Below are 26311 nucleotides of genomic sequence, written 5' to 3'. Positions count from 1 at the left end.
CTCCTTTAGTGCAAACGCTTTAGATTCTGCGGATTTCGTCCTTTCTTTTATTCATCTGACAAATATTTCTTTGAGGCGACTGCGTGCCACGGGCTGCTTTGGGCTGGCCGCTCGTCCTCGCCCACACGGCCCTGCGGGACAATCAAAGTAATCATTGTCTCCGACTTAAAAACAACACACAGTTCAAAGTTCCCTTCAGGAGTACTTGCGATGTGTTTATTTTTAAAATGGGCTCAAACCTCCCTCCAAGTCCGCAGTTCTGTGTTGATCTTATTGAAAGAGACCGATCCCGTGTTGCTTCGACGCCTTCAGACAGTGACACTAAATTGAAACCCACATAAATTGTTTAAAATAATGCGATGCGAATGTTTTTTTTTTTTTTGAAGCTAAATATTGAATAAGCTTTCCTTTGTTCTCGTTTAAATTTATGAGATGTTACCCGTCTCTCAGGCGCCTTTACAAGGTTGATACATGGAATCAAAAGGTGATCCCTTACCTATTGCCCCGGAAAGGTACAGGTGTCAATGGGGAGAGTCTGATAAAGACGTTTCCATGCTGTGGAAGGCCACCTCTGCGGCCACCAGCTGCAGTGGCTTTCGCTTTGTATCAATACGACTCCAGGCTATTACCTCCCGACTTCAAAGAGAGGGTCGGTTTCGCAGAGCAAGGAGGTATTGAATGCCAGAAAGAAATGTGTTGACAACAATTATTTAGTCTTTCAACAGAGACCTGGGATGTCCCCACACCGTAGAAAGACAGACAGATAAATGGATACACAGATAATTAGAACGATCAAATGAGAGAGTGCTCCTCATGTGCGTGGCTGACCGAAGAGTCAAAAATATTTCTCAGGACTCAGTGGCGTTTCGCCTCTGCCTTCCGCTCCTGTGCCACGAGCCCGTTGGAACAAAGCAGAGAGCCCCGGGGGCCTGTTTGGTTCTTTTTTTTTTTTTTTTCTTATCATTATATAACACTCCTGCTGTACCAAGCCGCATAACATCACACAGAGAGAAAATTAATCATCAGTTATGAGAGAAGGATGTGAAAAGAAGTCTGAAGAAAGTGATTTCCAGACCCCAATTAGGGCCCGTTCTTATAGGTCTCTTGTGAGCATCGCCTCCTGATCCCAGGTCCAGGGGTGCGAGAAGGCCTGCGGGGGCGGGGGGAAGTGGAGGAAGGGGGTGCAGAAGAGGGGAGGGAGAGGAAGGTCGAGGCGCTTCTGAGCACACAAAGGAGCTTTGGCAATACTCCAGATGAGCGCCGATGAGATCCTAAACAGCAACGAGGACAACAAAGACGATGATGTACGAAACCTTTCAAAGGCCGGCCTGCTCAGGAGGTCTTGGGCGTGTGATAGGACGTGGTCACTGGTGGGGGTTTGAAACTAGACAGTGAGAGGAAGTGTGTGTGTGTGTGTGTGTGTGTGTGTGTGTGTGTGTGTGTCCGAGGCGATGCCGAGGGGGAGAGGCGTGTCCTCCGTGCCATTAAAAGAAATAGGTGACCCCTGAAGTAACTTAATCTACCCCAGAGTGCGGCAGGACCGATGCCCTGGACGTCCTACATTTAGACAAGATTTGGGAACGAGGGAGCGGCGGCCAGCAGGCCGCGGGGCAGGGGCAGCAGGTTAGCACGAGCCCCCGAAGCAAGGCGTTAAGGGTCATCACGCGCAGTGAGACGTGGCAGTGGTCGTCAGAGCTGGAAATCGGCAACGGACCGGGGGGGGGGTCAGTGTTGGGGGAGCAGTCTGAGGGGGTTTATCTGAGGGGATCGTCTCTGCTTCCCTGGCCGAGAAACTTGCTGGTGACTTAGACGGGGCATGGTCCTGCCATCCTGTCGATATCGAGGGCCCGGGAGGGACAGTTAAAGACAAGAGGAGAACCTAAGAAGCCAGGTTTTGGAAAATTCAGTGGACAATGCGAAGTCTCATTTCGTGTCAAAAGCACCCGGCAGAGACAGGACGTGTGCGATCCCGCGGAATGAGGTCATTCGACGGGTGTCAGCTGTGACGGGACTGCCCAAAAGGCCCACGCAACGAGACGCCGTGAGGCGTCCCCCACGGGCCGGGCACAACTCAAGGGTTCAAACGCGACCGTTGTTTTGTAATCGTAACGTACCCAGTCCGTAAAAAATACGGAGTTTGGCATTCAGAACGGTAGAGAGCACGGCTAACCAAATAGGGCCGGCTCGCACCCGGGCCGTTTCCCAGGGTAGGTAGCCTCAGATGCCGTCGCGGGCGGGCTTTAGGGCGCAGTCACTGTGTGTGGAGAGACTAGGGAGGCAGGGAAGCCTCGGTGTCCGGTGATCTTTCTCCGTGGGTTTGACCAGAAATGACAGGAAAGAGACTTGGACCTGTGAGAGCAGCCCAGGGGTGCGGAACCAAGACGTGGACAAGGCCAAGGTTACTTAAATGTTTACCAAGGACACAGATTTCATGGCAGAATATCTGGTCCTAGGCCGACCTAGGAGGGATACATCGGTCACTGTGAAATGATTACCGTCCCCAGACATGTCCTGGGGAGGACAGGATGGAGAGACGCTGGGGACCCCGAATGCATGGCGCTGAAGCAGCCCTCTGTCCTGACCCCAGCCCCACGAACTAGCTGGGCGACTGTGGGCAAGTCGCCGGCCTCTCTGGGCCTCAGTGTTCTCCTCTCGAAACCAAAGGGGGTAGGATTAGGAAACGTCCAAGTCTCTTTTAGCTTTGAAATCTCATGACCTTGGGTGACGCCCAGGGTCCTTTGCTTCCTTGTCATACATCGTGAGCTCCGCCTCGCCCGACTGGCATGGTTTTTAAGCCTCGGCCGCGGGGCCTGTTGCATCTGAAGCCCATGTTCCGCAGGGCCGGGGTCAGAGCGGCTGACTGTGAGCGGGACAGCTCAGGCCCTGCACGGAAGCGGCTCTGGCCTCAAATTAACACAGAATTTGATTCTCACAGAACCTCTGATGGGCCCTCGCCCCCTGCTCACCCCGAACACCTTCGGTTTCCGAGCGCATGCTGCGCGCGCAGGCTGCCGGACATCTCCGAGCGGTCAGCGCCTCTCGGCGCCAGCTCGGGTCAAAAGTTTCGACATTCTCGTCCCTCGGCATCAGGCCATCGTTTCAGATACGGTCACGTGTCCCCTCGCTCCGGCCAGCAGCTCGGAGAGCGTCTGCTGGCGGCCGCGGGGCCCCGTCGCGTCCCCGGGCAGGGGGAGGGAGGCGTGGGGCGGGGGCGCGAGGCGACCGGACAGGCCGGGGTCTTCGTCTCGAAGGCGGCGCGGCGGGGCTGCGGGCCCTCCCCCGGGGCACGCGCCTCGGGCGTCACGGAGGACACGCCTCTCCCCCTCGCATCGCCTCGGACAGGTCCCCGGAGCGTTTTCGGTCTGGCTTCCTGACAGGCTCTGCGGGTCGCTCGTCGCATGCCGTAGCACCCCGCCACGGTAACCTACGATCCGGGCGAGTGATTCGTCCTCGGCAAATGTGCAGCAATCGTCAAGGGGTTGTTTTTCTTTGTTTGTTTTTTATTTTTTTATTTTATTCGTTTATTTTTTTTTTCCCCCACAAATTCTGCCGTCCGTGCATTGGTTTCCAGCATTTCTTCAAAGAGAACCTCTAGAAAGATCTTCGCGTTCGCGGTGCTTCTGACGGGCGGATCGTGGGCCTCTCCTCGCCACAGGCCCCTCGCATAGGCAGAGGTCAGCCCGTTAAGCCTCAGCCCAGCCGTCCCCCACCCCCCCCCAGCGTCCCCTCCGCGACGCCGTCCTGCGTCCAGCTTCCGAGGGCTGTCGTAACAAAGGCCCACACCTGGGGTGGCGTGACACTTGTTCAGAGGCCGAAAGTCCAAAGTCACGGCGTTGGCAGGGCCGTCCTCTCTCAGAAGCTTTGCAGGAAAACCCGTTTTGTGCCTCCTTCTCAGTTTCTGATTTTCGTTTGCTGTCCTCGGTGTTCCTCGGCTTTGTAGCTTCATGTCTTCAATCATCGCCTCTGTCCTCACTAGGAGTCTGTCTGTCTGTCTGTCTGTCTGTGTCTTCTCTCCTCTTTTTATAAGGACGCCAGCCATACAAATAGGGCTCACCCTATTTACACATGTGACCTTATCTTGATTATATCTACAAAGGCCATATTTCCCAATAGTCACATCACAGGTACGAGGGGCGTTAGGACTTCAGTCTGTCTTTCCAGTGGTACAAAATTCAACCCGTAACAGCCCGTGAGCCAGACAGGTTTCGATGCCCCCTTCTCCTTGTTTCCGCAGGGCCCCTTATCCAAACGTCCGTAACAGTCGTCACACTGTGCTGTCGTTTTCGGGTTAGTCGTTTCTGCCACGAGACTCTCGCTTCCATTAAAGAAGGACTCCTAAAGCCTTTGCAGGCAAAGTACCCAGCAAAACATCCAACGCCTAGTAGTCACTCAAAACGTTTGTCAAATAAAGCCCTTCATCATCATCGTCGTGATCCTCTGTGTGCACAAAGTGTTAATAACATTTGTGTAAGGTTACATAAATATTTATTTCACATTAAAATATATATATATTAATGTTGCGTGCAAATTGCTGACATTTGAATATTTACCACGTGCCGGACATTATATTAAATACTTTAGGTTTTATTTAATCCCATTTAATCCTCACAAGAATATTAAAAATTTAAATATGATCATCCCCCTTTTACAGATATTATAAATCAGGCTTGGAAAGATTAGCTGCATCTCCCGAGGCCCCTCAGCCAGGGCGTGGGCGACCCGGGACCCGGTCACGGGCGCATTCGACTGCAGACTTGGGCGCTTCACACCGCGACACACGGCTTTCACGCCGCTGCTCCTGCTTTGTGGAGGCGGTCTGTCTGGCACCCCCATTCACTCCCACCCGATGAGGACCCTGGGGCTCAGAGGGGCTCAGGAACCGGCCAGCCTCGCCGTCACCCAGCTGTGCCCAGAAACTTCCCCTTCTACGTCGCTTTTTAGAAACGACTGTTCTTTGCTGATCATAAAATTAATTTTATGAGTTTTTGAGAAAAGGTGGACATGGAATGGAAAAAAAAAAAAAAGTATTACTCGGCTAGTTCATGACCGTAACTGACGGAGAAGAGCAGGGCTTGCTAACTGCCGTGGGAGCCGTCGTGAGAAACGGTGTGTCCATCCTCCAGTTCCAGTGGATGGTGTCCTCCCGTGCCACGTGGTTTCTCTTTTGAGTGACGAGAGGTCGTATTTTGAGTCAGGGGTTCTTCTGGAAGCAGAGAGGCTCTGCTGCAGTGCGTCCTCCGCCCTCCGGCCCGGCTCTCTGCCCAGCCCCAGCCCTGGCCTGGCCCCCGCGTGGTCAGGGTCTGCCGGCACGTGCCGTCTCGGCTGGGCCTCAGGGAGAGAGGGTTCCAGAGCCCTACCTTCTGGAACACAGCGTCCAGCTGGGCTTGACAGTGGTCAGGCTCTGCCCTGTGCCCCAGGACTTGATAACTGGGGCGTCTGTCTCCGTCCCCAAGCCCCAGGCTTCACAGTCTTGGTGTCTGGATCCTGTCTTGCTTCTGCAGCCTGAGTCACAGCTCAGGTAACTGCATGATCACCTGCTATTTCTTGGCCTCTATCACTGTTCAGAGTTATTGCCAAACCTCAGGTTCCCCCAGACTGAGTCGGAACCCTGGAGCAGGGTAGTTTGGGCCCTGTGACCTGTGGACAGAGTCCTGCCTTCTGGTCCAGGCTTGTTCCTGGCACTGACAAGCTTCCCTCTGTCCCCTCAGCCCCAGCCCAGCCCAGCCCGGCTTCCACACCTACACCCAGCCTAGTTAGGCCCAGCCCCGACTGCCCCGACTGGGGATAGGCCTGTACTCCCTTCCCTTCAGATAAAATCCAGCTCTCACCTCAGATATGAGACTGTCGACTGAGGCATCGAGTAGACGGGGCAGAAAAGGGACAAGCCACTGCTAGGGTCAGCTGGCACAGAGAAGGAGGGGCAGAGGCCAGCACGGCCAGCGCGGGGCCTGGCGGGGGGCACGTCTGCCCCTCAGCGGTGCCGTCCCAGTGACCATGAACCCGAAGCGGACGAGTTTGACCTGACTCCTGCGACCCCGCGGTCCACCGTGGCCGCAGTGCTAGGGGTCCCCTCGGCCCGGCAGGTCTGTCCAGCAGGCCCCTGTCTGGATGGCTCTTTTAGTCCTTTGAGCCTCAGGTCACGTTTCTCAACAGTTCTTCTGAGTTTGCTGCCCATCCCAACCCCCTGTGATTTCCCACGGGGAACGTACTACAGTTACCGTGGTAACTCCAGATCCAAGCCTTAGCACGTGCCCAGGAAATAGTGAATGAATGAGTGAATAAATGAATGGGTAATGAACGGATAATGAAGAATGAATGAATGAATGAATGAAACCACCAGGTCTCTGAAGTCCTGAATACGGAACCCCAACCCACCCAACTCTGAAAAATGTCCATCAAATTGATGAAACAGTAGACTATATATGAATCAGATATTCGTTTCTGTTCTATCTTGTCCAGTTGAGAAAAGACAACGACTAAGAAACATTCTCTGAGCTTTGGCCTGGCCACCTCTGTGCCTGTCGGCAGTCAGGGGAGCTGGCCGGGCCGCGGGTGTCGAAACAAATAACCCTTCCTCTGTGTGAGTACAGTTTCTCAAAGAAAGTTCTCCTCTGTACGCCAGTGGATTCTTTCTGGCTGCAAGTCAAGGCTTCCTCCTCTCGTTGCTGAGTGGAATGATAACTCATTATCCGTGAAGCTCACAGGGGCCCTTTTTCTAAGCAGGATGCGGGACGGGCTCCCAGAGCACGTGCTCCCCCTGCGCCTTCGTCTGCCCGTGCACGTGACTTCCTCGGGCTTGCAAAAATTGTGCATTGGCTTTAATGAGTCAGTACATAATAGGCTCCTGTGCCGTTTGAGAAAACAATCTCCATCTGTTCATATATTGTTAAAAATTAATGGGTTCTTTAAAAAGAAAAAAAAGAAAAGTTTAATCTTTCCCTACTTCCTTCCTCAAATACTGAATTTCAGACCCTTTGAGGGCCCACATAATTTAAGTATTAATTCCTTCCTAAGCTGTTTTCAAACGACGGCGCTCACCATGCAGCTTTCATTAACTTCAGAGTCTCTTCCTATGGATGTCTCAGAGGAAAGCGAAGTAACTCTCGCTGTGGAGGAAGGTTTTTTTCTCAAGAGTAGTATCCTTCATCCTCATATCTGAAGACGTATGTCTGTCTTTGGCTTTCAAAAAAAGAGAAAACAACAGTCTCCTAACAACTGAAAAGGAGTGAGAGCCCCGGGCTCCTCATCTCACGTGTGGGTAATGTCCGGTTCTCCTTTCTGGGTTTGCAGCCCTGAGTGATTCCAGCCTTAAATCTCCTTGCGTTGGCAAACAATAGTGAGGGCCAGGCCAGGAAAGATGCAGGCGGGGCTTCTGCACGCAGCGAGATGAAGTCAAGGCATCAGCATGCCCATACTCCCCTTTCTGTTCTGATACGTTCACCTTGGAAGCCAGTATGTTATTTCAGTGATGAAGCCGTTGAAAACCATTGTACTCTGACTTCTCCTTTAGAACTGGCATCCGGTTCAGAAGGATACATCTTGATTTTGTTTGAGAGTGGAATCCATCTGTCTGTAGCAGCGGCGTGTGTTAGGGGAATGATCAAGTCGGTCATTCCCGGTGGGAACGCCGAAGCGGTTCCGAGCCGTGTTTAAATACGGAGCGAGACCTGAGCTCTGGTTCTGACTTGGCCGTCCGTTTCCGTTGTGATGCCGGAAAGGTCACTTAACTGCTTTATGCTTCAATTTCTCTACCTGTAGAGCGGGAGTAAGACCTGTGAAACTTCACGGGGATTTCAAGGGGATAACCCAAGCTCGAGTCTTGTCTCTGTCGCTTCCAAACGTTTATGTCTTTTGTCTGTCTGTCCCTTGGTTTTGACCAATATCAGCACAGAGTCCCGGGGGGCCTGGAATGCTAGCGCTCCAGGAGATTTTCCAGTCAACAACCCCACAGTACAGATGAAGAAACCGAGGACCCCAACTAGAGAGGAATGTCAGAGTGGCTACTTTCAAAAAGAGTGGTTATTTAGCCTGTAAATTTAGGGCTATAAAAGCAGCAAAAACCAAACAAAAAACAAACAAACAAACAAAAAAACTCATTTTACCAAAGCCCCCTGGTATGCTATCGAATTCAATGGGTTTCTTAATAAATGGGACAACAGGCCTGCCGGGCTTCTAGATCAGGGTCACTCTGCTTACTCTGTTCAGCCCAGCGGGGGAGTGGAATCGCCCAGGGTGGCTGGCGGGAAGCTCCGGTGAAGCTTCTCCCAGAAAGGGCGAGGGTGCTGGTCCCTCTGCTGCTGTGGCTGAGCAAACTCAGATGAAGGGGTCATCTCATCAGCCTCGGGCTTACGTGACAGTTCAGCACAGGTAAGCCAAGAAGAGCGAGGCCTCAGAGGCTGAGGGCCGTATGCGAAGACCACAGAGGAGCGGGGCCAGGAAGGAAGGACAGGAACGACCTCGGAGGAAGAGGGAGAGAAAGACAGGAAAGCAAGAGAAGGGGATTTGCTCTGTGAGGACTGCGGGAGGAGGGTTGCCGCGGCTACGCCTGGTGGCACCTGTGGCTGCTTGCTGTCCTTCCACCTGGGGACATTATCACACCGCCAGCGAGAGTATCTACTTCCTGCAATCAGAAAAGCCCTCAGGAGAGGATTCCCCTAGCAGCTACTCCAAAAGCTCAGTGCGTTTTAACAATCCCTGCTCTCAGAGAAGTCTTACTCATTTGAAAACAAACAAAAAAAGTTCCTGTATTGATATTATTTGCTTCATCATCACACACACAAAAAAATTGTGTTCACATTGGAAAACACATCCTTTTGCCTCCTTCCATTTCTTATAAAGGTCATTTTATATATATATATATATATATATATATGGAATAAAGATTTTAGAAGGGTGGTCAATTATTTGTCGACTAAATTATAGAAAGAAAGTGTGATTCTCCTACAGAATTCAGAAATATATACACAGCTAATTTTAATGCCCCCATGTATCTAACCCAGCCATATTAATTATAGTCACTTTTTTTTTTTTTTAATTTCCTGGGGCAAATAGCTTAGACTGGACCCGATGCATCATTATACAGTGCACGCCTACACACTGACCTTTCCTAAATCTGGGTCAGTTGGGGCAGAAGGCTCTTTTGACAAAAGCAGTTGACAGTTAGATTCACAGGGCACTTCAGAGGTAAATGATGTTTCTTCCCACATCCTGGTCATAAACTAGTGTGAATAACACACGAGGTTAAGAAACGGAAAACCGCGTTCGCAATGGTATCAACGCTTCACGGCACTTTAAGGTGTTGTGTTCCATTCTGTCATGTTCACGTTTTAAATAATATAATTTCCTTTTCCTGTAGATTTTCAAAAGTTCATCTCTTCTTTTCTCTTTACCTTTCTGGAATAGCTTTCTGTAACGCTACACCCGTGCCCAGAGAAATTCCCAAAAACCTGTAAAAAAAAAAATCCTAAAAAAAAAAAAAACCGTAAAGTCAAATAATCTTTTCAGGAAAATACGAAAATTGCTTTGCGGTCCTCCAGCCAAAATGTTATTTTGCGTACCTTCCAGACTCGATCTGTGTACCAGGATTTGATCCAGGCCTCAACATGGTGACTGGGATCACCCCCATCAACCCAATGATGCCAGGCCTGGGGCTGGTGCCACCCCCGCCGCCAACCGAAGTGGCCGTCGTCAAAGAAATAATTCACTGCAAAAGTTGTACTCTTTTCCCTCAAAATCCAAGTAAGTGATACCTGTGAGAAACGTTTGCTTATCAATTTTCATTTCTTTCCTTTATTTATTTATTTATTTATTTATTTATTTATTTATTTATTTATTTTATGTAGTCTTACATTCATTGCCAGTTGTGACTGAAAATTCTTCCGCGTAGAGACACAGAGTGGGGATCCGCTCCACAGAAGTCCTTTGTCTCTAGATCAGGACACGTACGTGCAGATGTGACCGCGTGTCTGTCCAGGATACGAATCAACTCCGTGAAGGCAGCGTGTGTGATCTGGGAACATGTATCCAGCATTAGGCATCTTGTCGCGTTCAATGAAGTCTAGCTTTTGCTGCGTAACGTAGTGTGAAACACGTGACCACTCCCATCTATCTTCACAAATGTGGGAGACAAACTCTGAGATGTTTTTTGCTAGATGGAAAATTGAATTAATTTAGCAGTTAGCAATTTGGGAGGAGCCTGCATCTCAGAGTTTCTGGGACAAATAGCATTTGCTTGAAGGAAACATACATTCGATGAAATAAATGGGCCGGAAATTTTTTTTTTTTTCCCAATTTAGCCTCATATGCTAAGTTTATGGGCTTAAAAAGCTAGGATTTTTTTTTTATTCGTATTAATCAGTGTTGCCTTTTTTTAAGTGGACTTTTCAGAAGATTGCTTAAGCAATCTACATATAAACTAGGTAAAATGTTGTGACAGTGTGCATTTTATCTTTTTATAAAGCCTTTCCCAAACTTAATAGTTTGCTCATTTCAATGTGAATAATAAGGAAAAAAAAAAAAAAAACCCCAACTGTTTTTTTTCAGGCCCAGAGCCTCCCAGCCCAGTAAGTACCATGCATGCTTTCGGGTTCGCTGCTCCATTTTCCCCACAACGAGACAAAGCAGATAACGAACCGAGGTTTTTTTTTTTTTTCATCACGTTGTTATTCCATCATGCTTTGTACTTCGCGAAGTCTTTCTTTCCCGTTTTCTGGGCTTCCGTATTATGAAGGAGGAATGAAATTATGCTAACATTTGCCTTCGTCCTTCGTCCACGGACCAGCCTAGCCACTCTGTGTAGAAATGAACACACAAAATAAAGAAAGGTTGGGAGGAAGAGGGGAGAGGAACTGAGCAAACGCGAGGGCCGCGATCCCTGTAAGTCGGCATGGAAACCTGTCTTCATTACTCAGAGCGGAGGCTGTTAGTTACTCTGCGAGTTTTACTTCTGACAGGTGACCCAGGGGGGGAAAAAAAAGAGCGCAAAGAAATCAAAGGCAAAACCCTCTGTTTTCTTGTGCTTAATTATCAGATCTTCCACCCCCTTCCACGAGAGAACGACCTCCCGGGTGTAAGACTGTGTTCGTCGGAGGCTTACCGGAAAATGCTACCGAGGAAATTATTCAAGAAGTCTTCGAGCAGTGCGGTGATATCACAGCCATCCGGAAAAGCAAGAAGAATTTTTGTCACATTCGCTTTGCGGAGGAATTCATGGTTGATAAAGCCATTTACCTTTCCGGTACTTTGCGTTACGTGAGGGGTTTTCTAGGCGTCTTGTTATGTTTTATGATGTTAATATGAGTTTGTTCCCTTTCGCCTGCATGCACGAAGTCCTCGCAGTCTGGGGCTGGAAAAGGAGGAATTCTGCCTTTTCCCTATGCTGCCAGACGCTCCATTGTAAGTCCGCGAATGCACCTTGTTGCAGGGATGGTTTGCCACATCCGATCTCCAGGGATTCCATCAAGTTTCTAATTAATGATCTTGAGTGCTTATTAGAGGCAAAGCAATATTATGAATACTGAGGACCATTATTATTTTTGAACCTAATTCTCTGGGAGAATAAAATACTCTCTCAGCGTAATTTCAGTTTCTCAGAAGTGGTTCGCTTTCTAGGCAGCAGGGAACCCGGTCGAGAACCAGTTCTTTGCAGAAAAGTAGCCCGTGGGGGCTGGGGGAGGGCCCGATGGCACTGCCCAACTTCCGGTCCATTTAGCTCGGTTAAGCCCATCCCGTGATCCCTTTCTTCTTTGAAAATGCCAATTCATAGCGGAGATTTTTACAGATGTTGAAATTAGGCCCGATGCTGCCTTCCACTCTGTGGGTGTCGGAGCAAGTGCGTGGAGTCTGTCAACAAGGCCTTTGCCAAATCTCAGAATCACGAGGCCGATATCGACATGTGTCTTCAGAAGGACGCATGTTTAGATTCAGCTCGCGGCCATTTCCTCACACTCTCCATCTGCATATTTCAGTCTGTCACTCTGCACGGGCTCCCCATTCCCGAGGCAAAGCAAATGGGGGAGGGTGAGAGAAAAAAAGGAAAAAAAACAAAAGCACATGAGAACATTACTGCCAGATTGACTTGATTTCTGCGGTCGGCCCCTACTGCCATGGATTTCTCTTGCAAACCCCAGACACCTTGGGGTTATTTCAACAACACAGAAAGTTCCCTGAGCTAGTTATCGATAAGGAGAGCTCTAAAACCCTCATCCGATAAAACCTTACAAAGCAGGGGAGAGGACTGACAGCATCCTGAAACGGAGCTGGAAGACAAAACATAGAATAAAAGTATTTTACAACGCACAAACAGCCATGTTTTACTTACACCGAGATAGTAACAGTACTACCTCTTAGGATTGTCATACAGAGGAATCAAAATAACGGATATTGAGTGCTCAGCAGGACACCTGCAGCGCGGGACCATTGGGTTCAGCTCGTAAATGGTCGTTTTTAACACAGACACACCGATGCTGATAAAGAAGAGCTGAGTGTCGTTTTCCCAGGAACCCTGCCAGGGAACATGGTTCTCATCACAGCTCCGCCAAAAAAAAAAAACAAAAAACACGACTACTTTACCCAACCGGAATAAGTGAGAGGGCTGGAGCCGATCAGAGGTGCTTTTCGGCACCCACACAGCACCATGTTTAGGCCGATCAGGAACCCCGTCAGACGTGCCGAAGATGAGCGGGCCCGCGGAGGGCACCCTGCTGCTTACACTCGGGCGCTGCTTCTCGACTCCGCTCCTCGCTGCGCCTCGCTCCGCTCCTTTGTGGCAGGAGGAGCCCAAGCTCTGGCCTCGGCTCCTGGCTCCGGCCTCCCTGCCGGCGTGCCCGGGCCGCTCCCCGCTCTGCCCCGGCCGCCCCGCAGAGGCCCCGGGAAGATCCGAAAGGCTGATAAGAGCAGGGGCAGGAAGGAGAGAAGGCGGCCCCCTCCTCCCTGTGAGCCGAGCCCAGCTGGAAGGACCGTTTAATTTTAAAACACATCGGCATCCGAAGGCCAAGCTAATTTTAGATTCAGCCTCATCAGGGTCTCTTTTAAGGCCTTAATGATGATGTTTCGGGGGGGTGCGCGGGGGGAGCGCTTTGCGGAACCAGAAATGTCTGAAAAGCAAAGCTCTGGACATGAGCAGGGAAAAGCAGCTTGACCAGCTGGGACACCGGCCAGCCCGGAGCTGTCCTGGCTGCCCTGCTGTTCCGTGTAGGTCACTGTGGCCTGTGGCCTTACTAAATTTCCATGGCCTGCAACCGAGATCCACTCAGCTTTAGCGTTAAGTCTGCTCGTCCGTGATCAGATATTTGAGTTTTTGATGAGCATGGTTATGTCGTCCCATTCTTAGATTAATGCCATTGAAACCCAGGAGTAAGAAAGGCATGATGGGAATCGGACGTGAGGTCTGTTTCACATTTGTAATTTTTCAGACGAGCATGGGGCCACCTGGCATTTCACCGTGGAGGCTTACTGGGAAAGCCCTTCCCCCGCAAAAGTGCCTGTTTCACTCTCTGGCAGCCCCTGATCCTGTTGGGACCTGAGTGTGTGTGTGTGTGTGTGTGTGTGTGTGTGTGTGTGTGTGTGTGTTTTAAATCTGAGGACCCCAAACTGAAGAGCAAGCTCAAAGCCAAGTCTTCTTCATTTGAAGTTAGGCTGGCGGTCTGGTTTCGGTTCTGTTTCTGCTGGTTTCTCAGATGAAGCTCCTGCTCGCTGCCTTTATGAGTCGGGTAGCCCACAGCAAGTCCCCCGGAGACTCGCAGGCCCGTTTTCTGGCCCAGCTGTGGGGGCTCGTACAGGCTTCTGTGGCAAACATTGCACGGACGATGTGTGCGGGGCTGCAGGCCAGGTGGGGTGCTGCCAGGGTCTTAGGGAGGGCAGCGGTGAGGCCTCATGATTGAAGGTAAAATATCCTCCCGCATGCCCCAGAGAACACGTGGGAACAAAACAGCGTTGCAGACTCGCCCTGGTAATTGTGGTTTCTGCAGCTGCAGAGAGAAAATTGAGCAGCATGATTATTTTCTAGGAGAGTACCAGCGGTGGCCCGGGATTGAGGCATTATGGAATTTGCTTTGCAGGGCTCTTTAAATATCACAGGTACTCTTCATCTACTCCTGCTCCACCTCTTTCTAAAAAGAATTGAAGAGGGCTTACCCAATAGTTACAGGAAATGGAAAATAGGAAATCAGGGTGTTAAAAAAAAGGTGGTGTGGCAGGGGAAGCTATGTGCCAAATTTGTTTTCGAGCTTCCTGGAAGCCAGAGGGAAGAAGGAGTTAGGGTGATGATAAGTGCTCTGTTTCTTGAGATCACCCCCTGGGGACATGGGCTTGAAACTGGGTAGGCGACCCTCCGAGAGGCCTGCCAGCCATGTCTTTACCCCCAGATTTGCAATGGGCTTGACTTGGCAATGCTTCCGGGTTACAGGGAGAAGGACCACTACTCCCCACCTCCGATGGGAGGGTGTCCTTCGTCCGGGAGGGAAATGAAAGGGAGCCTCCCCGCCGCCCAGGGCACCTCCGGGGCCCGGGCCGAGCCGGCCGCGAGGGCGCGGCCGCGTGACCGCCCTCCCCATCGGTTTCAGGGTACCGGATGCGACTGGGGTCCAGCACGGACAAAAAGGATTCGGGCCGCCTGCACGTGGACTTCGCGCAGGCCAGGGACGACTTCTACGAGTGGGAGTGCCGGCAGCGGATGCGCGCGCGCGAGGAGCGCCACCGGCGCAAGCTGGAGGAGGACCGGCTGCGGCCGCCGTCGCCGCCGGCCATCATGCACTACTCGGAGCACGAGGCGGCGCTGCTGGCCGAGAAGCTGAAAGGTAGGAGGCCGGCTGGGGGGTGGGGGGCCCCACCTCCTCCCATGCGCGCGCGCCCGCCGACAGGGAGCGGCCGCCGGCCCCCGACGCGCGCGCGCCCCGGGCGTTTCTCTCTCGCCTTCACGTGCCAACCCCGTGGGGAGCAGGTGGCCTGGAGGCGGGACACCTCAGCGTCGTGGGACAGAGCCCTGCCCCTCCCCAGCGCCTCGCCACCGCTCTCTGTGCGTGGGCGTGTGCTGTCTGCCCCTCGCGCAGCTGCCGGACGGGGGCAGGAGGGCCGCCAGGTGCTGGCTGTGACGCGCGCGCCCCGGCGTCCGCACCTACGCCAGGTGCTTACGCGCCGGGGGCCTTGGCAGGGGGACAGAAGAAATGTGTTGGAAGAGGGTCCCTGTCTTCGGAGATGGAGTTGAAGGGACATTCCTAACACCTACCCGAAAATTAGGGGTAGAAATGTGTCCGTTTCATTTCTGCAAGAGTTTGCCGTGTTTTTCTCCAGGGTTCGATGCTATGAGGGCTGAGGACAGTGTGGAGGCTTTAGCACCTGGCCAGGTGAATGGCAGGTGATTGGGGCGGGGCCAGATCTTGAAATAGGAATGATGATGTACGTGTGTGCATGAATTTTATTTTATTTTATTTTATTTTATTTTTATTTTTATTTTTTTTCCCATTACTAACAAAAGTTTTGTGACAGCGACATGTGAGCATTTAACAGGCAAATGGTGGTCAGACCCTCCGGTGGCTGGGCATGCCAGTCCCAGTCACCGGCCATTCAGAGGTGTGTCCACGGAAACGATGAACGGCAGGACAAAGCCCAAGCGGTGATTGTCCACGGAGTAGGAGCAGCAAGCTTTGGGAACTCTGGGCAGGTGAAGATCTGTCAGGAAGTCTTTGCAGAGGAAGCAGGATTTGAACTTTGCAAGATTTTTTTTTCCCCTGGAAAAGAAAGAACATGATGACATTCTCATCAGAGGCTAGAACTCTGCGAACGAGGCAGAGAGGAACGGGAGGAAAAAGGCACACATTCTGCGCTTTAAAAAAATTGTTCTAAACCAAACTACTTCAGCTTTGAGCCCTCATCCCCTGTTCAGGGCCTGGGAACCCTTAATAAACTATAACAACCGCTGAAATGTCCCTTTTTTAATACAGAGGCCATGGCTGTCCCTCTAATAAGACGCTTATAAGATGTAGATACAGACATAGTCTCACTTCCCCAGTCAGACACAAAACCGTGAGAAGTATCCAGAAAGAAACAACAACATGCTCAAAAAGCAATGTCGATTTGGGGGCAAACGATTCTTCCCCTTAATATCCAGTTCATAGTGTTCAGTACTCCTTGCGAAGGACCTATAGCCTTGTCCACTCCTAGAAGCGACACCAACCGGCAGCGCCTTGCTTCAGCGGCCTCACGGAGGAATCTCACGAAAGTTTGGCGTCTCCATCATGCCATTTGGAAGGAGCCAATACGGAAGCGTCTGTGCACGCAGGGGGAACACAGCGCAGCCTCTCCAGTGAGGGGAGAGCAGATGGGGATGTCACTTTGGTACAGAAATTTGCAAGCCTTGCCATTTAAAAAAAAAATATATGTATATACATATATATATATATGTACAATTTGCAGAATTTAGAAGCTGCACCTTTGCCAAGTACTGTGCAATCCCTTGAGGAGAGAACAGATTGGAAATTTGAATAGTTACAGTAGAGTGAACTGGCTGGGGGGGCATCCTAGGAAACACTCAGGTAATAATACCAAGCTCGACACTTTCAGTCCAAGTACGGAGTTTGGAATATAAACAGCATCTCATTGCCTAGGAAACTGGCTGCCTCAGAGACGAACTCCACTCCACACTCCTTATAATGCTGCAAAACCGGACGGGAGGAGCCGCGGAAACTGTTTTCTCTGAAGATGATTTCATTGACGTGGGAGATGTAAAATGCCATCAAGACCTGAGGTAAAGCAGCCTGGGTCAGAAAGGACGTGGAAAGGCAATCGGAAAATACCTAACTGGATTCGATGTTTTTTTTCCTCCCCCGAGGAATCTTGCATCTTATGTTTATGACAAACGTTTCCCCCGATTTTACATCATACTTGTTTATTCTTGCAATTTTTTTGAAATCAGTTTTCTCCAGAAAAATCTGTGCAAGCCACGTCTTGATCATAACCCACAAGTCCCTTTACATCCTGCTCAGTGCCAAAACCACGCACGTTGTAGATGCTCAGTCAATTAATTCCTGCCTCTGTTCCTTAGCTATTTGGACCCACGAGCATGCTGTGTTTCTGGCCGGTCTTGCGGCCCCGCATGACCGGAAGTGTGAGGTGGTGACGTGCCCCCAGCTGTCATTCCAGTCACTCCACAAGTGTGTGTCGAGCTCGTCACCACGTGCCTGGCACCGTGCCGACTATGGAGGTACAGGACGTCGCGGGGTACTAGGAAGACGCCGCACACAAGCCCCTGCCGCGTGCCGTGCGCGTTTCTCGGGTCATGGCGGTGATTACAGAGCACCCCGTACTGCCGCCGGAAGCTCAGGATGCTGTCTCAGGAGAGGCAGCCGGCCCCGGCTGTGCAGAAGGGTGAAACGGGGGGACCTTCTGCGTTCTAGTCACCCTGCGTTCCATGGCCACCGGGCCTTCCGAAGTCAGGAGGATCATGGAGCTGTAAGTGCGTGGTGTCTAAGACCCAGAGCACCCAGATCTATTATGTTACATAAATATAAAAAAAAAAAAAGAAAGAAAGAAAGAAAAGAGAATCAGCAGGCGCCCTGCTGGTTAAACAGACATTGTCCTGAGACAATTTGACTTAACGAGGACGGACCGGGAAGTCACAGGTCACAGGCCATTGGTGACCACGTGGCTTTGAGGGAGTGCGGAGGAGCTCCATGGCAACATCATCGCCCTCCATCAGACACCGTGGCACCCGGCAGATGAGACCGTGAGCATCCGGCGTCCGACACAGGCCGGCTGCCCCCCGGGGAGCCCTGTGTTTGGATGGCGGAAGGAACGCATTGATCAGACGCCGAGGAGAGGCGATACCCTGGTTCCCGGGGGTCTCCTGGCAGGAACGCCTGAACGTTTTTGTGTATTTTCCCCCCCTTCGTAAAGCTTCACGCAGTCCTTCATCACGTGATGACGTGAAGAGTTTTTCTCTGCACCGAGTCAAGTTTTGGCCGAGCTTCGCAAGCGGTACCCTTGGGGGTTCCTGATGTCCCGGCCACAGCGCAGCCCCCTGGGGTGGATGCTCACGCTTTTTCAGACGACGGGATTCGGGTTCGCGTGGGGAGCGGCCCGGCGTCAGCCTGCAGGAAGGGGAAGAGGTGCAGACGGGGTCCGTGTTCATGCTGCTAAGAATGTAAAACTCGATGATACTGCGGGCCAGGCGGCAGTCCCAGCAGCTGAAAGCCAGGCTCCCTTCGTAGGCACAGAGACGCCATGAGCGAAGCACATCCGTGGGCATTTTTAACCATCGTGGAGGGAAGGCAGGCCGCTTCACGGGGAAGCATTTCACTTGACCCCAAAGCAGGAATAATCAGTGCATTTTCCTATTGCCCTGCCCTTAGTTTTGATATTTTTACAGGTATTAAGTAGGTGGGAAGGGTGTGTGTGTGCGTGTGTGGTGTGTGTGTGTGTGTGTTGGGGAAGGTTAACCACGTGTGTAGCCTTTTATGCTATCCAGGATTCGGAGGACAGGTAAGGTGCCACCCCTTTTTGATGGTCAATTGAGCAGCCAGAAAGTGGAGACCTGTTTCGGGACGTCCATGGTGTGGGGGCCCTGAGGTCTCGGGAACGCGGTGGCAACGATGCTTTGGCCGTCCTGGGACTCCCGCTCTGCCCGCGTCGGTGTGTGTCTGTGCGCCGCGAGCTGTTTCCGGCTGTCACAGAAGCCAGAAGGCGGTGACGACCGGATAGACACATCACTCTGTGTGTGTGTGTGTGTGTGCGCGCGCGCGCACGGATACGTGTGTCCCCATGGAAAGAAAAGTGTTGTAGAACGTGTTCCTTTTTCCTCTCGTTCTCCATACATTTCCTTCAAGCGTGGAACTTCCCCCCCCCCCGCCCCCATCATTCCTTTCATGACCCGCCCCAGGTCCGGGTGCTGGAGCCCACCTAGGTTTCCCTATTCGTTCTCCCATCCGCTGTTCTGAAATTCAGGGCCAGAGCTCCCTCTGCACACACGGGAGGAGAAAAAAAAAAACTGCTTACCAATTGGATTCCTTTTCTCCTTTATCACCTGGACGTCGATTTGATTAAAGTTCACCAGGTGCCCACCTGCTGAGGCCTGGGCCCTGCTTGGCGGAGCCGCGAGTTCGGTGGGTGCCGACATCTGCCGCGGCAGAGAAGTCAGGGCCGCCTTGCAAAGACCAAGAGAACAACAGTGCCAGGGATTCTTTTTAACTCTTTAATTAATGAGGGAATCACTAAGAAATTAAAACTAGTTCAAAAGAGAGTGCGCCTTATAAATATTTATATCTTCTCCTGGACAGAAATTGATTTGCATTGTTACAGAGAAGAATGACTTGTGTTATCAGTTTTCCCCAATTAATGTTCAGTGGCTACAATGCTGTAAAACAGCCTAGTCAGAGACAATTGGAGATTCACGCCCCCGGGGAGTCAGGTGACCAGGAGCCCTGGACACAGCTCTCAGCAGAATGCCCGGCATTCCAGTGACCTCTGCGTCCAGTCCCAAGTCGTTCTTTCTTTCTTTTTTTTCCTTTCACACTGTTTTTCCTGGATGGAGGTGACAGATGTTTAGCAGCTATTCTTGAAATAGGGTGTGGGGTTTGGGGACAGGGATTCCCAAAGCTCCTACAAATCACAGCGGATCTTTTCACTGTTTTCCACTGTCTCAGCTGCAGACTCCCATTTCAGGTTTTCATTATCTCTTCACTTAGACGAGCTCCTAACAGGCTTCCCCCGATCTGCTTCTCAGATGGTAATGTGCATCTGAATCACTCGGAGTAGAATGCAGATTCTGAGTCCGAAGGCCCGAGTCAGAGTGAGTCTGCATTTCCAACAAGCTCCCAAAGGAGGCTCATGCTTGTGGTCTTGGAATAGCAAAGACTCATCCATATACAATTTTTTTTTTAATGCCTGCCATGGGCCAGGTGCTCAGTAAACATGGAAGAGCGGGAAAAGGAGGAGGCTCACAGAGTCCAAAGGAACCAGAAATGCAACGAGATGGGTATGGATTCAGGTAGTCACACTGATGTGTGATAGATAATCATTATATTACTTACTCCTCACAAAGCCGAACAATGGTTATTGCCTTCCCAGAATTAAAAATGCCTTCGAGAAGATTTGCAAGTCATTTGATAAGCAGATCAGTGCCCTTACTATAGAAGCAGATCCCGTGGCAATGACCTCAGAGGCCTGAAGGAGGAAGGGACCCTCTGGCTTACTTACCGTAAGAACATTTATCTCTGGTAGACAATGTGAAAATACTCTTGAAATCAAAATGTTTATTACCAACTGATGTTGCCCAACCTACGGCCATTGAATTTGGAGCTTTCGTGTGTTATTCACGGCACATCTATTGGAAACAGGTTGCAGTGAGCTATAGACAGACTGCAAAGGGGAAAACTCAGGGTGACCAGAGATCGAAATGTTTTTTGGAAGTTTTGTTCTCATGTTAGCCTCTCAGAACTGGAGACAGATCCATAAAGCATGGTACAGAGTGGCTAGCGCTTTCATAGCAGGATATGTTGGGAATTGTGGAAACATAGCAAAGGGACACCAAAATTTTTCTTAGAGTGACAAAAAAAAAAACAAAAAACACGTCTTTGATGAAAGGCACTTTGGCTGACTCTAAAGCAAAGAATAACAGCCCCGTGGGCCGGGAATGTGAGGGCCCCTAGGATGTGTGCGTAGCTCGTGCAAAAGCAGGGGCCGGCCTTGGGTCTGGCCAAGATGAGGATGACAAAGGGAAGGGAGATGAGTTTGGGGGGAAAAGGCAAAGGAGAAAGCGTTCCAAGGTAAGCCCAGGCGTGACTGTCGCAAAGAAGCCCGATTAGAAAACACTGGGCAATTCCTAACGAGAAAATGCTCCGTGTTCGCTCGCTCACCCCCGGCCGGCTGGCTGTCCCAGTCCACACTGTGGACAGGGACGTCTGTCCGCACCCGAGTTTCAGACCACACCCGTGTTCAGAGCTGCGCCCCAGCCCGTTCGCAGGAAGCGTTTGGATTTCTCATCAGTGCGCCCGAAGCGACTTTTACGAGCAGTGTTCCTTTCTTTCCACACGAATCGCTTTAAACGCCGCCATCTAAATCCTGTTTTGATGAGTATATGTTGCTTTCTGTCCTTCAGTGATCTTTTCACTGAATACGAAGTTGACTTTACAGGTAGATATTGACAATGACCGCTGCCAATATACCTCCACGGCCGGTCGGGGAGAGTCACTGGCTGAGTCTTAGTGTAAAGTCACTTTATACTAAGTGACTGGCAATGGATATTGACGAGACTTAGCGATCATGCTTTAACACATTTTTTTTTTTTTACATTTAATTTGAATGTCAGTTTTTCAGTCATTCGTCGACCTGCCAGTTTCCGAAAGTTCGGGAAAGAGGATGAAATTGGGAGTTTTCAAAACTATGTACTTTCTTTGTGAGCTACTGGAATTCTGTCTGTTGTTAAAATGATAGAAAGTTTCTTGCCGACTTAGTTTTCAAATTGTATATTTTCACTTTTTAATCCTAAGGATGCTGTTTCTTGCTCTGAAAGCCTTTGGCTAACTATAATCTGCTCGTGATCTTATGCTTTGGGTCTAGGAGTGAAGAACAATAACATTCACTTTTTAGATCACTCGAGCAAACATGCATTTTATTCCTGACAGTAAATTAGGATATTTATGAACCAAGTGAGCACAAGCAAGGTAAGAAAAGCTTCCAGCTTGCCAGGGAAAGAAGATGAAACAGTCTCTCTCTCTCTCTCTCTCTCTCTTCCTTCCCCCTCTCCCTCCCTCCTTCTCCTTGGAAGCTCAATAACAAAAATGTTCCAGATTTTTCTTTCTCTATATCATGTAGAGATGAAAGTCACCGCAGCAAAGGGGAAAAATGGTACATGAAGTCAGTGTTCTCTTTTTTGTTGTTATTTTTTGAGACGAAAAAAAAGATTTCTTATAAGCATTAGGTTTATTTCTGCTGTCGTTTCGGAGATCCATTCTCCTAACATATATTGGCAAGGAGAGAGGCAGAGAGTGTGAGGGAGGCAGAATTTATTCTGACTGTAACGGTCGCGGTGGGTCTCTCACAAGCATAATGCTAAATTATAGGCCTCTCCGTGGGCTGAACGGAGTGTTAAGTTGCGTGATGGATTTTATCTTATACAAGCCGCCCTGGTCCATGAAATGAGATAAGAAACCACTGTAGCTGGAGTTCGCCCACAGTTAAACTTAGACCGAAATTCCGGAGTTGACAAAATGGTGTTAGCCGGCTATGATGCTGAAAAGGTGCATTGTACCCTGGTCTGTGGTGAGGTGTGTGTGTGTGTGGGAGGTGGCCTCTGGGGGGTAAGGTGCTCACGATGTTTCCATAGCACACTACGGAATTCACAAAGCACCGCACAAATGCAGGTTCTGTGCGATGCTTTAAATACTAACGGTGGTTGATTATAAAATGTCTGGTGAATGAAATAAAACTCTTTTACCCCTCTTCCCATTTATTATATGCTTTTATGTGTCTATGTGTACGTGTATATATGAGTGTTTATGAAAACAGTACATAATAACATATAAACACTATGTAACCATGTATATTACACGCACACCCACAAAATGCATGAGGATGTCTCCGATGCCCGTCCAGTGGTGCCAATGTAGTAGGCACTCAGTATTTGTCAAATAAATGAGTAAGAATCGGAATGTTCTATTCTAATTTTGCTCCTTATTTTTAGAATTCAGACTCCACCCAGTTGACTCGAAAAATGTAGGATATTTTTCTTAACTCACATTTTCCAGGGGTTTCCAGGGGTGAACCACTCCTCCCTTCAAGTTTGCCTGGAAAAATAAGCCAGAAGCCTTCAGCATAGGATCGATTAATGTTGTGATAACTGACGTAGAGCGTCCAGTTCTAAGTAACTTAATCACCTTCAAGCCTGTTTGTTCTCCACCTCCACCCCGTAGGACACAGGCCTCTTCCAGTACCCATTCCCAAGCAGGCAAGTCTCTTTGTTGTCTTTGTTTTTGTTTTTTTTTGGTTTTTGGTTTTTTTTTTTTTTACATGAGACAGTGGTTGACCTCACAGATTATAAGGACCTTGTCAGTTTACAATCCCTTATTTTTTTTATTTTTTACACCGACAGCGCCTAGTCTTCCTAGGTGGTCTCCCATCCAAGTACTAACCAGGCCCCACCCTGCTTAGCTTCCGAGATCAGATGGGATTGGGCTTGTTCAAGGTGCCATGGCCTTAGACTCTTTGTTGTCTTGGAAATAGACTTTGTCACTTCTTTACTGGTGGAACCTCACCCCCCCCATGTCCATCCCCCACCCCGACACGCCCCATAAACCAGGGGTTGTTAACAGCCTTCAAAGCAAACGCCGACCATCCCAGGTTCTTTTTTGTTGGAAACAAGGAAACAATATATTTTTCAGCCTAATCCAATATGTCATATGAAACCTAAAGTGGAATTAGTTTTGAACTGCAGTAGAACAAGAATTGACCGAATGCTACTGACGCCTCGGGAACGCTATCTTACATTTCAACCAGCTTTAAAGTAATTTAATCCGTCGTTCACATTTTGACACTAACTCAGCTGATTCTACGAGTCAGAAAGCTGCTCTCGCTGTGTGGTATTTCCGATGAGAGGATCGAGGCGCGTAGGTTACTGTTTTCCGAGTCTGACTCGAGAGAGAGGAACCAGGGTCTGGGTCACAGAGAACGCCCGAACGGAACTGCAATCGAGCTGGTCCCCCTGGTAGAAGAGGGGGTGGCTCGCCCCGCGTTCCCTGCATGTCTGTGACGCCAGGGAGTTAGGGGAGCAAAGAGCGGCCGGGCGACGGTGGAGCGGTGCCCCTCAGGAAAGCCGGTCTGTCCGACTCCGAGGGCCGCGCCCGTCCGGATGGGCCGCGCTCCGCCTCGGGCGCCAACGCCGAGAGTGTGACTTGAGCCTGCTGGTTTCCCCTTTCCAGACGACAGCAAGTTCTCGGAGGCGGTCACCGTGCTGCTGTCCTGGATCGAACGGGGCGAGGTGAGCCGGCGCTCCGCAAACCAGTTCTATTCCATGGTGCAGTCGGCCAACAGCCACGTCCGTCGCCTGATGAACGAGAAGGCCACCCACGAGCAGGAGATGGAGGAAGCCAAGGAGAACTTCAAGAACGCCTTGACCGGCATCCTCACTCAATGTAAGTACGATCGCGGGGGCCGCCTGCCTTGTCGTGCTTCGCCTTTTCTTTTGTGGCCATTTTGTTTCATTTTATTTTATTATTTTATTCTTTTCGTGTGGGGGTAAGTAGTTTAATAACTTCCCATGTTACTCCACGTTCAATGGCAAACCTCATAACCTGTTTCGCATCCTGCGGCAAACTCGGAGGAGCGCGGACCCCGCCCTGCGAGCTTTAACTCCTCAAGGTGAGCGACGTTTCTGTAGCTTTTCCGAGGAGCCCCCGGGGCGGGGCAGCCAGACGTACCCAGGCCCGCTGCACCCACCACAGCTGCCACTGTGCCTTTCCCTAGTGCTCACAGTGTAGGAAGGGACCCTGAACACACTGCCCTCAGGCTCTGGTTAGGAACAAGGCACCGTCTGAAAAACGCCCCAGGACCCTGTCTTTGAGGTGAGCTTTTGGCTGGCAACATGGGCGACCCGGGAGCAGAGATTTCTCTGCAGAATGTTTTTTTTTTTTTTTTGGCCTTTCTTTATTTGGAAACCAAATTGCCTTAACTACTTAAAGCTGGCAGATTTTTCATGCCGAGGGCCTAAAGCGATGAAGGAGGTGTAAGGGGGGGGGGGGCTTTCTCACAGAACAATAGGCAGGGTAATTACCCAAGGCTCTATTCAAAAAAAGGGCATCCATTTTCTTTACGAGCGCTCTATCTGCGTCTGTGGTTAATGTCACCGTGGCGTGATGCCTCACAGCTGCCGATGGCCCCTCGTTTGGTGAAAGCCATTGAATGGCAGGGAGACAATGCGGGGCTCCGTCCCATACCAGGTGCGGCGCCCCGCGTGGGACAGGGATGTGTGCCGTGGGCGTGTTCATTCAGAGAGTGAGTGTTATCGTCCGGGACGGAATGCGCCGCAAGGCCCAGGAAGGCCCTTAGGATGGGAAGAGAGAGGGACTTGAAAAACCAGGATGCGAAGGGTGAAAGCGTATCATGTGACTTAGTTGTCAAAGACCATTTTTTGCAGCAGCAGCAGCAGGAGCGTCAAGTATTATCTGAGAGGCTCCCAAACATAAACTCTGATAAATGACCAAATTAGTCAGTATGAGACCAAACCTGAGACGCTTCTCTTTATAGTAAATGAATAGGACGCCTGGAGCTGCCCTGTCCCAGGCAGGCCACTGTCACAGCGCCTTCCCAGATGCCCCGAGGAGGGGCCCCCTACCCAACCCCGTGTGTCCAGCAGTTCTGAAGTTAGGGTTCCTAGGGGTAGGATAAAAACCGCTAGTATCGGCACCACCTTTTAAACAAGGGAAGCAAAGACCGGGTTGGTGTGTAGAGGGAGGGCGGAATGGGTGGATTGTAACAGAGAGGAGGGAGAGAGGGGAAGGCCACCCAGTTCTAAGGATGAGGCGCCAGGAAGGCATGGCAGGAAGCCAAACGCCAGAACAATGGAATGTCCCCTGGCATCGGTTCTAAGTCAGTTCGCATTCCTACCGCACCGTTTACAACCCCCGGGGCAGAGAAGACAACCCTTGGCCCAAGCAGTGGAGACCCAGGCAGCCAAGTACTGGGAAAGGGGAGGAATTTAGTTTTCTTTGGCAGTATCTACTGAAAGAAATGGCTGTTAAAACATGGCCCCGGGCATGTGGCTCAAAGAATGCCTGACTCGGGTACAGGTATGAGCTGGCCTGCCTGTGAAACCCCCGAGAGCCAGCCAGACAGAGACGGCCGGCCAGCGTGTTCCAAACCTCGGGGTTTTGTCACTGACAAAAGCCGACTTGGAAAGTGAGGCCGAGATCTGCAGCTGTAGGGGTAGCGGCTCCCTGCGGCTCGGCCGAGTGGCCGCAGGCGGCATGGGGGTCCTCAGGCCTCTTCCCTTTCGGTCCACCCCCGTGGGCCCCACACGGCACGTGGGGGGCGGGGCGGCGGGGCGAACGCCGTCCCAGGAGAGAGGAAGGGGCCGGGGCAGAGCCAGGGCTCCTGGAGGGGAACCCCGACTCGTGGAAACCTCCGAGTGCAGATCACCCCCGTCAGATACATCTCGGGGACCTCAACTATAAACTATCGCAAGTCGAATTCCCGCTTTTCATCTTCAAACCTGTTCCCCTCTGGGTTGAACTTGCCATTTTCATAAATCTTCGAGCCAAGCTCCTGTCATTCTCACGCCCGCCACCAAACCCCACACCCAGGCCACCAGAAGTCCCATTGCCTCCGC

The 26311-nt window shown here is 50.7% G+C and overlaps 1 protein-coding gene and 1 pseudogene across 10 annotated transcripts in view; one reads left to right on the top strand and one right to left on the bottom strand.

The window, feature by feature from the left end:
* The window catches only part of ENOX1 (ecto-NOX disulfide-thiol exchanger 1), a 436596-nt gene that overhangs the window by 306911 nt on the left and 103374 nt on the right, over positions 1-26311 (top strand). For all 10 annotated transcript variants that reach the window (XM_036228929.1, XM_036228928.1, XM_036228932.1 and 7 more), the window contains 4 exons: positions 9565-9738; positions 11030-11236; positions 14562-14795; positions 23907-24119. In XM_036228929.1, the coding sequence (XP_036084822.1) occupies positions 9565-9738; positions 11030-11236; positions 14562-14795; positions 23907-24119 (828 nt within the window). The remainder of the gene's footprint in view (positions 1-9564; positions 9739-11029; positions 11237-14561; positions 14796-23906; positions 24120-26311) is intronic.
* On the bottom strand, positions 23072-23190 carry LOC118609747 (annotated as a pseudogene).

Source organism: Rousettus aegyptiacus, unplaced genomic scaffold, assembly GCF_014176215.1.
Source record: "Rousettus aegyptiacus isolate mRouAeg1 unplaced genomic scaffold, mRouAeg1.p scaffold_m13_p_11, whole genome shotgun sequence".
NCBI lineage: Eukaryota > Metazoa > Chordata > Mammalia > Chiroptera > Pteropodidae > Rousettus > Rousettus aegyptiacus.
Note: the sequence above shows the minus strand (reverse complement) of the source record. Positions and strands in the feature narration are given on the sequence as shown.